Source organism: Salvelinus namaycush, chromosome 5 (assembly GCF_016432855.1).
Source record: "Salvelinus namaycush isolate Seneca chromosome 5, SaNama_1.0, whole genome shotgun sequence".
NCBI lineage: Eukaryota > Metazoa > Chordata > Actinopteri > Salmoniformes > Salmonidae > Salvelinus > Salvelinus namaycush.
The window spans coordinates 59,802,547-59,815,740 of record NC_052311.1 but is presented as its reverse complement, the minus strand read 5'-3'; the positions used below and the strand labels follow the sequence as shown (position 1 = coordinate 59,815,740).

At 40.9% G+C, this 13,194-nt stretch overlaps 1 protein-coding gene across 3 annotated transcripts; it reads left to right on the top strand.

The window, feature by feature from the left end:
- The first annotated feature begins 2,237 nt into the window (after positions 1–2,237).
- smg9 (SMG9 nonsense mediated mRNA decay factor) lies at positions 2,238–11,311 on the top strand. Of its 3 annotated transcripts, none has more exons than XM_038994645.1 (14): positions 2,238–2,350; positions 3,182–3,343; positions 3,434–3,508; positions 3,636–3,870; positions 3,969–4,066; positions 7,562–7,674; positions 7,847–7,958; positions 8,090–8,185; positions 8,398–8,483; positions 8,824–8,930; positions 9,025–9,132; positions 9,332–9,457; positions 9,578–9,722; positions 9,847–10,495. In XM_038994645.1, the coding sequence occupies exons 2-14, from the start codon at positions 3,200–3,202 to the stop codon at positions 9,923–9,925; spliced, it is 1,524 nt and encodes a 507-aa protein (XP_038850573.1). In that variant the 5' UTR covers positions 2,238–2,350; positions 3,182–3,199; the 3' UTR covers positions 9,926–10,495. The 3 variants fall into 3 exon arrangements, with proteins under 3 accessions (XP_038850573.1, XP_038850575.1, XP_038850574.1); XM_038994646.1 differs by lacking the exon at positions 2,238–2,350 and adding an exon at positions 2,727–2,824 and having other exon boundaries at positions 9,847–11,307; XM_038994647.1 differs by lacking the exon at positions 8,090–8,185 and having other exon boundaries at positions 9,847–11,311.
- The last annotated feature ends 1,883 nt before the right edge of the window (positions 11,312–13,194 follow it).

The window sequence follows — 13,194 nt, the reverse complement described above, 5'->3', positions numbered from 1 at the left end:
CCATATAGGCCTACAAAAATGCACGTGGTTCTATTTGATTATTATTTCTTCAGTTTTGCATCACTAGCTAGGTATCCATCCAATTGGTGACAGATTATCATGTGAATATTACAAAATCCGCATAAAAACAATGTGCGCATTTTCCCACCAAATTGATTTGTTGCAGATAAAATACTGTGCGTAAAAATACAATTTGCTGTTAAATTCCCATTTTCTGAATAAAAAATACAAGTTAAATGGGTTTCCATCTAATTTTCAACTCTACAGATGCACTACCATGCACTTTCACCACTCTGTGAAGTTCATCATAATTAATTTAATCTGTAGCCTAATAAACTGCATGCTTTCCTGACGAGTCGTATTTGGAGGAGTAAAGTTTTGATATTTTTAGTCTTACCAGGGTGTAGGCCTATATTGTATATTCACCCTCTACAACACAATAACATGTTTTCATGGCACTGGCTCATTACACATGCATGTATGGTTTGAAATCTGTGCACTGAAGCCTATTCACATGATTTATTCTAGGTTCATTTAGAGGACATTTCAAAATCCCTCTGAAATTATTGTGACACCCCGTTTCTCCTGCATGCCAGGCCTGTTTATATATATATATATACACATACAGTGGGGCAAAAAAGTATTTAGTCAGCCACCAATTGTGCAAGTTCTCCCACTTAAAAAGATGAGAGAGGCCTGTAATTTTCATCATAGGTACACCTCAACTATGACAGACAAAATGAGAAAAGAAAATCCAGAAAATCACATTGTAGGATTTTTAATGAATTTATTTGCAAATGATGGTGGAAAATAAGTATTTGGTCACCTACAAACAAGCAAGATTTCTGGCTCTCACAGACCTGTAACTTCTTCTTTAAGAGGCTCCTCTCTGTCCTCCACTCGTTACCTGTATTAATGGCACCTGTTTGAACTTGTTATCCGTATAAAAGACACCTGTCCACAACCTCAAACAGTCACACTCCAAACTCCACTATGGCCAAGACCAAAGAGCTGTCAAAGGACACCAGAAACAAAATTGTAGACCTGCACCAGGCTGGGAAGACTGAATCTGCAATAGGTAAGCAGCTTGGTTTGATGAAATCAACTGTGGGAGCAATTATTAGGAAATGGAAGACATACAAGACCACTGATAATCTCCCTCGATCTGGGGCTCCACGAAAGATCTCACCCCGTGGGGTCAAAATGATCACAAGAACGGTGAGCAAAAATCCCAGAACCCCACGGGGGGACCTAGTGAATGACCTGCAGAGAGCTGGGACCAAAGTAACAAAGCCTACCATCAGCAAGGGCATTGAAGATGAAACGTGGCTGGGTCTTTCAGCATGACAATGATCCCAAACACACCGCCCGGGAAACGAAGGAGTGGCTTCGTAAGAAGCATTTCAAGGTCCTGGAGTGGCCTAGCCAGTCTCCAGATCTCAACCCCATAGAAAATCTTTGGAGGGAGTTGAAAGTCCGTGTTGCCCAGCAACAGCCCCAAAACATCACTTCTCTAGCGGAGATCTGCATGGAGGAATGGGCCAAAATACCAGCAACAGTGTGTGAAAACCTTGTGAAGACTTACAGAAAACGTTTGACCTCTGTCATTGCCAACAAAGGGTATTTAACAAAGTATTGAGAAACTTTTGTTATTGACCAAATACTTATTTTCCACCATAATTTGCAAATAAATTCATAAAAAATCCTACAATGTGATTTTCTGGATTTTTTTCCTTCTCATTTTGTCTGTCATAGTTGAAGTGTACCGATGATGAAAATTACAGGCCTCTCTCATCTTTTTAAGTGGGAGAACTTGCACAATTGGTGGCTGACTAAATACTTTTTTCCCCCACTATATATATATATATATATATAGTATGATTAGCTAAAAATATGCCTGAACTACATGAACGGTGCTACATTTTACTAACCACATTTTACACTGCATTTACAAAATGTTGGAACTCCAATCAGTGTACAAAACATGGAAATATGGGGTGTATTCATTACGTCTTGCAACGGAAACCGTTTACCGTTTGAGAACAAAAGGGAAGAAAACAGAGCAAACGAAACGGGGAGGGACCTAGCACCTACCTACTTGAATATGTCCAATAACTATCGTATTCGTTGCAAAACGTTTTACAACAGGATTGGCGTAATGAATAGAGACCCCTGTCGTGCAGCAAAACCACGTTGAACTGCCCGGAACCTATGCAGCTGGCTTCGTTTCCCAACGAAAGAATTTGAGAGCTGTACTTCAGCGTTACCATCTGATTTTGTTTCCGTTTTGCGGATTCTATCTGGAAAGCAATTAGCTAATCCTTCTTGAAAACCAAATTAATCGCATAATGTAAGTGTTAACGAAATAACTATGTGTATTGTGAAATGAAAGACGAGTGAAAGTGTTTTAAATATATGCGTCGTTGGCCTGGAAAGACTAGTAGCGTTCATTCAATCATTGTAATTTCCCCGGCTAAAGCTATGGTAATTTCTATGGTTTGTTCATGTAGTATGTATATCTTATATTTTAAGATGTTCCCGTCCACTTTACCTGGACAGCGAGTTGATCTAACTAATAATAGACATTCACCACTTAACGTTACCAAGAGGAGGAGGTTTCGCATAGTCGTGGTCGCCAGCAACACAAGAGCAGTTAAGTGTCCGGCTATTGGTTCTCGGTTTCTCGAACTCCAAGACGAGCATTTGCCCTTTTATATTTAGGTTGTTGCGGGATGATAGTCGTTCCATTGAAAACGTCTAGGAACAGCCCCCGGCTTCAGACCCTTGCGGTCTGACGAAGGAAGATGGTCGCTAGGGTTTAAATGTAAGCTGCAAATATACAGTATGTGCTTCCTCGACGTATCATTTCCTGCCCACACTACTACTTCAGTTCATCATTGCTCGGGGAAATATGTCTGTTTATGTTTGGAATTTGAGCACTGCGGGACACTACAAAAACGTATGTTTCTCGATTCCGCCATTGGCATTTCTGTTGCCGGAAGTGCGTCTACATACCTGCAGCTACTTCCGCTTTTAAGAACCCTGAAGTGTGAAAAGAGCCACTCCTCAGATCCATTCCACCCAAATGGGTTACTGTAGCTAGCCACTGCATTTCAGTAGATCAGAATGCATTACATTTGAACTGATGTTGTCGCTATCTGTTCCCGTTTTATTTTGACAGTTGACCATAGTGTGCAACATGTCAGAATCTGGCCACAGTCAACCTGGCATGTACGGACAGGGAAGGAGGAGAAGGCGACGCCGAGACAGGGATGTGGGTCCCCCGGGGCAAAACCTCTCTGGTCCCAGTCGAGATCGGGAATATGTCCCCAGAGAACGCAGGGTAAGGACAAAAGTGCAAGGCTTTCCTCTGTGGGAAAATTATCTATATGGGCTACCTTAGTTTATTGTAGTTCTCATCTGGTCTTTGAAGGATGGCAGTGAGGAGCCTCCAGGACCACTCCTTCAGAAGACCCCCATCATCCTGGCCAAACCCCCTGGAGAACGGGTAAGGAGAGATGCTCTTACTGAAGGTTGTTGTCTGTAAGTTGACTAAAGGTTTTAATGAATTCAGATGCATGGTTCTTGGCAGTAAATACAACAAGTATAATGCATTGGCTCTTGTTTTGTTTCAGTCCAAGCCTTCCCAGAGTGTACCCATCAGTGGAGGCCAGGCCCTGGAGAAGCCCATCATGCTCATCAAGTCCAGGGAGGACGGGGGGAAACCAGGGACCCCTCCTGAGGTGGCTTCTCCGGCCTCCGGCTCTGGGGCCTCAAAGCTAGAGAGGGAGGGCCAGCGCCCTACCCAACCTGTCTACCAGATCCAAAACAGAGGCATGGGAGCAGCTGCTTCCAGCGGTGCTGTGGACCGTGAGTCAATACTGGTCATCAGCATTACCCTAGCCATCATAAGTGTTTACTTACTGTAGCAGGGAATACAATCTCTAACACATGCACATTACTTACAGCTGTGATTGGCCAGACCAAGCTCGTCCCCCCTGAGAAGATGAAGCACAGCATCAAGCTGGTGGACGATCAGATGAACTGGTGTGACAGTGCCATGGAGGTAAAGCTCTTCTGATTATTGTTGTCATGCCATACATATATGTAACAGATCTGTAGCCAGGCTACACATGTTCCATGTTGTGTAACAGATTTATTGTCCTGCATTACAGTATTTAAGGGACCAGATCAGTGTTTCTGCTGCAGTCATTTAGCTGTGGCACTTTGAAGATGCTAGGACAGGCCACATTAACTTTTCCTTTGCAAAATAAATTAATAGAAAAATCAGACAACCCCATTCGAGGTCGACCGATTAATCGGAATGGCTGATTTCAAGTTATCATAACAATCGGTAATCGTCATTTTTGGACACCGATTATGGCTGATTACATTGCACTCCATGAGGAGACTGCGTGGCAGGCTAACTACCTGTTACGCAAGTGCAGCAAGGAGCCAAGGTAAGTTGCTAGCTAGCATTAAACTTATCTTATAAAAAAACGATCAATCTTAACATAATCACTAGTTAACTACATGGTTGATGATATTACTAGTTTATCTAGCTTGTCCTGCATTGCATATAATCGATGCGGTGCCTGTTAATTTACTACTTCGCCAAACGGGTGACGATTTAACAAGCCATTTGCGAAAAAAGCACTGTTGTTGCACCAATGTGTACCTAACCATAAACATCAATGCCTTTCTTTAAAATCAATACACAAGTAGATATTTTTAAACCTGCATATTTAGTTAATATTGCCTGCTAACATGAATTTCTTTTAACTAAGGAAATTGTGTCACTTCTCTTGCGTTCTGTGCAAGCAGAGTCAGGGTATATGCAGCAGTTTGGGCCGCCTGGCTCGGTCTTCACACAGTTCGCAACATTTCTTCCTAACAAAGACCGTAATTAATTTGCCAGAATTGTACATAATTATGACATAACATTGAAGGTTGTGCAATGTAACAGCAATATTTAGACTTGGGGATGCCACCCATTAAATAAAATACGGAACGGTTCCGTATTTCACTGAAAGAATAAACGTTTTGTTTTCGAAATGATAGTTTCCGGATTTGATCATATTAATGACCTAAGGCTCGTGTTTCTGTGTGTTATTATATTATAATTAAGTCTATGATTTGATAGAGCAGTCTGACTGAGCGGTGGTAGGCACCAGCAGGCTCGTAAGCATTCATTCAAATCGCACTTTCCTACTTTTGCCAGCAGCTCTTCGCTGTGCATGACTTCAAGCCTATCAACTCCCGAGATTAGGCTGGCAATACTATAGTGCCTATAAGAACATCCAATAGTCAAAGGTATATGAAATACAAATGGTATAGGTCCCGTGTGGCTCAGTTGGTAGAGCATGGCGCTTGCAACGCCAGGGTTGTGGGTTCATTCCCCACGGGGGGACCAGGATGAATACGTATGAACTTTCCAATTTGTAAGTCGCTCTGGATAAGAGCGTCTGCTAAATGACTTAAATGTAAATGTAAATGTATAGAGAGAAATAGTCCTATAATAACTACAACCTAAAACTTACCTGGGAATATTGAAGACTCATGTTAAAAGGAACCACCGGCTTTCATATGTTCTGAGCAAGGAACTTAAACGTTAGCTTTTTTACATGGCACATATTGCACTTTTACTTTCTTCTCCAACACTTTTGTTTTTGCATTATTTAAACCAAATTGAACATGTTTCATTATTTATTTGAGACTAAATTTATTTTATTGATGCATTATATTAAGTTAAAATAAGTGTTCATTCAGTATTGTTGTAATTGTCATTATTACAAATATATATAAATAAAAATCGTCCGATTTAATCGGTATCAGCTTTTTTTGGTCCTCCAATAATCGCTATCGGCGTTTGTAAAATCATAATCGGTCGACCTCTAAACCCCATAGTATAACAGTTTATCTATTTACCTTATCGGTTTGTTGTTGTGCCTTCTATGTGAGATAAATATTCCCCTCAAGGCAGATTTAAGTTGCGAGTGCCATAAGGAGGTAAACATGCATTCTGACAAGCAGTCAATGCACATCAATTCATAATGCACAGTTTGTTTTGGGACAAAATAAATAATGAATATGATGCTAACTATCTTAGGGATCAAATCCCATTAACGGGATCGTTTTGACAACATCCGGTGAAATGGCAGAGAAATCACACATGCAATACACCAAATTAAAGCTAAACTTGTTGTTAATCCAGCCAAAGTGTCAGATTTCAAAAAGGCTTTACGGCGAAAGCAAACCATGCGATTATCTGAGGATAGCACCCCACCAAACAAACACAGACAATCATAATTCAACCCGCTAGGCGCGACACGAAACTCAGAAATAAAGATATAATTCATGCCTTTGACGAGCTTCTTCTGTTGGCACTCCAATATGTCCCATAAATATCACAAATGGTCCTTTTTGTTCGATTAATTCTGTCGTTATATATCCAAAATGTTCATTTATTTGGAGCGTTTGATCCAGAAAAACACCGGTTCCAACTCGCGCAACATGACTACAAAATATCTCATAAGTTACCTGTAATCTTTGTCCAAACATTTCAAACAACTTTCCTAATACAACTTTAGGTATTTTGTTACGTAAATAATCGATCAAATTTAAGACGGGATAAACTGCGTTCAATACCGGACGAAAACAAAGTGGAGTGTTCTTTCAGGTCATGCGCCTCTAACAAACAGTACACTTCACTCAACCCTCGTTCTGAACTGCCTTAATTCTTCATTACACAAAGGAAAAACATAAACCAATTTCTAAAGACTATTGACATCCAGTGGAAGCGATAGGAACTGCAAGCAAGTGCCTTAGAAATCCAGATCCCTGTAGAAAACCCATTGAAAAGAGTGACCTCAATTATTATTTTTTTTCTTAATGGTTTGTCCTCGGGGTTTCGCCTGCCAAATAAGTTCTGTTATACTCAGCCATCATTCAACCAGTTTTAGAAACTTCAGAGTGTTTTCTATCCAAATCTACTAATAATATGCATATCCTAGCTTCTGGGCCTGAGTAGCAGGCAGTTTACTTTGGGCACGCTTTTCATCCGGACGTGAAAATACCGCCCCCCTAGCCTTAAGAAGTTTTAATTAAAAGATCCCATTTGGGATCTAGCTAATGATTAGCTCACTAGGGTAAATGCAGGTCGTGACACCGTGCTTCAGCTAATTTATTTCTTGCCACTATGCCTTTTTTTGGTTGGGCTACAAGTGATAATGCTTATTGCTAATACCATACCTGATAATATTGACCATGCATGGTCCAATATATTAAAATAATTTTACCAATATATTATTGGGCTCACTTCTGAAGTTGAAAATTATAATTTAGATGGTGTCAGCATAATTTTATTGTCATTCATTTTGGGGAAGGGGCTTTTTAAAAAATCACAAGAAATGTGCTTCTCGGTTCTTCTATATAAAAATTTTCCGGGGAGATCCGGACCCACCTCTTAACCCCCTCCACTGCAACCTTTTTCCCCACTGCTACACATTTTTCCAGAGGAACACTGAACCAGACAGACATGTTGTGTTGTCCTGTGTTACAGTACCTAAGGGACCAGACAGACATGTTGGTAGTGGGAGTCATTGGCCTGCAGGGAACAGGGAAATCCACCATCATGTCTCTCCTGTCTGCCAACGCACCTGAAGAAGACCAAAGGTATTGTTCTATTGACACCTCCTTACATGGAGCTCTTTCCATCTATAAAGACAGGGAATATTGTGTTGTATATTTTTATAGTCTAAATGAATGTAATTAAATTTGAAAGTAAACGGTAACAGATGGTTTTATTGTATCTGTGTGTCTGACAGGCCTGTGTGTGTTTGTGTAGGGGCTATGTGTTCAGGGCCCAGACTCAGGAGATCAAAGAGAGAGGAGGGAACCAGAGCACTGGTATTGACTTCTACATTACCCAGGAAAGAGTCATCTTCTTGGACACACAGGTCAGATTAAAGCATCAGCATTTAAGGCAATTTGCTGTATCTCTAATTTGGTATTTATCCATGTACCATTCCTCTTGCTCCAATGTTGTTTTCTATACCAATGTGTTCCTCTGCTCTGTGTGTTCCTCCAGCCCATTCTCAGCCCCTCCATTTTGGATCACCTCATCAACAACGACCGCAAGCTGCCTCCAGAGTACAACCTCCCTCACACCTATGTGGAGATGCAGGTCAGTGAGGGGCCAGCAGGGGGCACTGGGCAACAGAGGCTCTAAAGGAGAGCTACTTCCTGTCTAATCTGATCCAGTCTTATGATTGAGTCTTAAAACATCTGTCTGTTTGCATAATGTGTTTCCATACTGTATATTGAAGTCAGTTTGTAAGTTCTACTGTTCTCTCAAGGTGTTAACTCACTCTTTCACCTCTGCTCTTTTTGAATCAGTCTCTTCAGATCACTGCCTTCCTGTTCACAGTGTGCCACGTGGTCATTGTGATTCAAGACTGGTTCACTGACATCAACCTCTACAGGTAACCAACCACCCCACCCGTCTGGAAAAAAAAGAGTCCATTAGCACTGATTCACTAATGCTTATCATGGGGTTTTCAAATCAGGGCAGGTAGGATCATTATTTCAGGGTGGTGTTCTGTGTCTGAGTGTATTTTGGCTGTGGCATTACCTTTTCCACTCATCACCATGGAAATATTTTTGGGGAAATGATTTACACCCTCACATCCATTCCACTGTCACACCATTGGGAATGTTCTGATATCATATTCATGTTGTCGTTGTAGTGGTTGTTGTGCTGTGTGAATATTCTGACCAGGTTGTACGAAGTGTCTCTGTGATGATGATTTTGTCTCTGACCAGGTTCCTCCAGACAGCAGAGATGTTAAAGCCCTCCACCCCCTCAGCCAGCCACGACAGCACTGGTTCCTCTGGCAATGAAGAGGGATCAGAGTACTACCCTCACATAGGTGACAGACGCAGAAACAGACGCGCACACACACACACACTCTAGTTCCAGCTCAGTGTACTGAACGCTCAATAATGTATTGTTCTGTTGTCTAGTCTTCCTGCAGAACAAATCTAGTCGTGATGAGTTCTGTCCCAGAAACCTGAAGAAGATGCATATGGCAGTGGACAAGCTGATGGCCCACTCCCATCTGAAATACAAAGGTTAGACTGGAGAGGATGTACCAACAGGCTTATCACAACATTCACATATTTATACTATTGTGTTGTTTCTATATTAGGATTCCTGCACGTGCATCTTTTTGAAGGGTGAGATGTGCAAAGCAGTGACGAATGTCATTAAAAAGCCCCATAAATTGTGCAGACATGGGTTTAGTTAGCATGTATTGATTTCTATATGCAGGCACGTTGTCCATGCTGGACTGTAATATTTTTCCTGGCCTGGACCGCGACTACCTGGAAACAGAGGTCAACATGTTCCTGCTGCCCCTCATGGAGAATGAGGGGGAGGACGCGCTAACCAAAGCAGGTCAGAGCAAATACCATGTCTTAGTTTTCACACACTTCTGTCTATATTTGTGGATGTTCTCCTCTCTCATTCCTTTGTGTTACTGATTCCCCATGTCTGTGTCTTGGTGTTTTGTTCCAGGGTCTGGGTCTGCCCCTCTCTTCTCTCTCCTCCCGGGCTACAGAGGACACCCTACCTTCTCCTCTCAGGTCTCCAAGCTCCGCAGCCAAATCCTGGCCATGTCCCGCTGTCAGCTGTCACACACCATCCTCACAGAGAAGAACTGGTAAGGGAAGCACAGAGGGACACAAGTGTTGGCGTGTCTGTCACTCACTGTATACATTTTGTGATTAGCTGGAAATGAGGCAAAACTGTACTCGAAAATATGTTTGACTGTTATGTTGTGACAGGTTTCACTATGCGGCTCGCATCTGGGACGGGGTGAAGAAGTCCTCAGCCCTGTCTGAATACAGCCGTCTACAGGCCTAGCAACACTGTCAACCTGTTGTTATGAATATACTGGAGGAAATGGATGTCCCTGTCCTACATGAGGACCAGAAGAGACAGAGGGAGGTGGGTCTGGAGATGGACAGTGCCAGTACTATTGGGCTTACAGGTTCAGTCAGTGGTGATATGAGGTGTTTGATGTTGAGGAGAGGTCCATCTCATCTCATGGAACTACAGATAGTTCAACTTTGGTGTCTTTGTAACAGAGGGAGAAAAAGGGACCGCTGATAAGATTCAGGTGTCAATGTGACAGTAAATAACCCTGCTAAGTGTTAGAAGAATCAGATGGTACAGAAAATGACTGACTTTGAAAGATACATTCTGACTAACATGATAGAAATGGTGAAAGTTATATTTAGTTGAAGCATACAACGGTGCTGCTTCATTTTTATTTCATAATATGTGATTGTCTAAAGTATTTGTTACCTGTTTACCTGAAATGTTCATTGTGTAAAGATGGAGCTGAGATTCAGGACGAGACACTTCTGCAACTTGACAAGAATTTATACAAATATGATGTAATCATTAACATTAAACCGATATACTCTGTTATTCCTCCCTTCTTCTGATGTAATAACATAAGATTATTGTTAGAACATTCTGAAAGAGTATAAAATCCTTTGTATATCACCTCCTTTACATTTCAGGCAAGTAATATTAAGTATTAACTAGGATTCTTTTCAAATCCAGAAGCAAAAAAACATTTTGGGATTATGCAATCATCCGACTGTCATGGTGGTGATAGAATCCTTTAAAAAAAGAATAGATTTCATGCTGTAGGTTATAGAAATTAAATTGGTATGGATATGCAAAAGGAAGCATAGTATTTCATGTATATTTTTGGGCAATATATTTCCCTTATATAATAAAAAGGCACAGGTGCCTTGGTCAGAATGTTGATGAGTCTTATCTCCTTGTTCAGAGGGGACTGCTTTCAGCTCCTCCACTGGCACATTTGTTCATCAGCAAGGCTCTGCAGAGACTCATTATCAAGACCAAAAGCCTGATAGATATGGTTATATCTACACTAAAGGAGAGACCTGAAATTGGTACTGTATTGCTGCCACACAGCCAGATACAAGAGCTGATCTCCATATGTTGGCTTGGAGAGCCTCTTTCTTCCTCTGGTTGATTTTCATGTTGGAAATGGAAGTTCCTTCTCCATCGTCTTCCCCAACTTGAGGAAATCATAGAGAGGTACTGTAACTGGAGATGAGGAAGACCTGAGACCACACCATGATACTTGAAGTCCTAAGAAGAGCAAAGCAAATAAAATCAAGACAAGTACAACCACAACAGTAACTATGTTTCCAGTAACTTTGTCCAGTGATTTATTTTTTGGGGTCGACATTTAGAAAGTTCGCATAGAAAATAGATGCGACAATTGTCTGCTAGGGTGAGTTTCCATTTAACTATCTTTTTGATGAAAACAGCTGGACATAATGACATCACCCCTAAAAATATATTTTTCTTTGCCTTTAAAGAGCTACTTTTTAACATTAGGCTTTATTCTACACCAGCACCACACCAGTGTCTACATACACTGTAGGGAACATCTGCTCTTTCCCTGACATAGACTGACCAGGTGAATCTAGCTAGGTGAAAGCTATGATCCCTTAATGATGTCACTTGTTAAATCCACTTCAAATCGGCCCTACGCACTTCTCAGTAGTTGGTATTCAGACTTACTTTATGCATAATGAGCTTTGCAGGTGTGGTTCCCTACTGAATAGGTGTGGTTCCCTCCGTACTGAATAAATGAAATAAAACACCTGAAAACCCTCCCACTTGCTGGCCATCAGAGTTGCTCATGGAGTTTACTTATATTTGTGTGTATGACAGTAGGTAGTTGTTGTAGAATTGTTAGATTGCTTGTTAGATATTACCGCACTGTCGGAACTAGAAGCACAAGCATTTCGCTGCACTCACATTAACATCTGCTAATCATGTGTATGTGACCGATAACATTTAATTTGATTTATTGTCCAGTCAATATTTTTTACTTTCATCATTCCTCTTCAAAAGAGGCACTGCCAGGGTAATAGGCTTTGAAAAAGCTTTTCATTCTCACGCAACCACAGAGCAGACAATTTCCCTAAGGTGTCTATTACAGGAGGAAAAACCTGTAAACCGCCCTCAGGCATCAGTCAGGCATGAGTTCCTCTGACTCGGATCCAGATTGTTTTCCCGGATTCAAACAATAACAAATAGGAGCAACACAGACAAACCCGCTATTTGTTGCGAGAAGTTGTGAAACAGGTTCATGACACAAAACATAACTGAGAGAAACAGAATCTTAAAATGAACAATGAAACAATGAAAGAAAGGAAAGTGGTCAGGGTTTATCAATTCAAAAAGTAGGGCCAATCACATGAGGTTTGAGGTTGACTGAAAATGTAACTAAAGGAATAGAAACTTAACAACTCATTTGCAGAGTAAATGAAAGTAAAAACAGGAGTGTGACAAACTAATATCACCAACCAAATGTAAATCATTTACATATTAGCTTCAGTTCAAGGGCAAAGTGTTGTATGCATTTGTGTTACTTGGTTTCCTGTCCCATTTCTTTGTCCACTCATCACGATGCAATACTGTGCATATTTGGTGCCAGACACCCCAATGACATTGTTGCAATCATAGGAAAAACATTGTATCAGTCTGTTAAATTCTGTTCTATTGGACAAATTAAATTTACATTTTAGTCATTTAGCTGACACTTATACAGAGTGACTTACAGGAACAACTAGGGTTAAGTGTTTAAATTCACTTAACGTTTTGTCCAGAAAAATAACATTATTGTTATTTGATTACATGGGTGGTCAGATTTCCTGAGTCCTCATACCATCTCTGGGAGAAATATTATTAGAATATTCTAAACCTCAATGATCCTTGTTGGATCAAGAACAGAAGGGAAAACTCAATTTATTGTGAAACTGCAGAAATCTTCCCCCATTAGAGAAGACATGTTTGTGTCAGAACAGATACATTTGAGACAAGTTCAAGACTTTTAGCTATAAGTCTTGAGAACAGGGAGACCACACCTTTAGTGTAAAACCAGCACCCGTTAGTCAGCAGGGATTGAATCATGTACCAATACAAGAAGTCAGTGTGAGCGATAGGCACACCCTGCTGCAAACAATTAATTATATGAATAGAGAAAGGTCCTTAATGTTTGGGAGGAGCACATTGTACCAGGTGCAGGTCAAATTGAAGCACTTGGGAGCAGAATATGCCATGTGCAGACTTTCTTA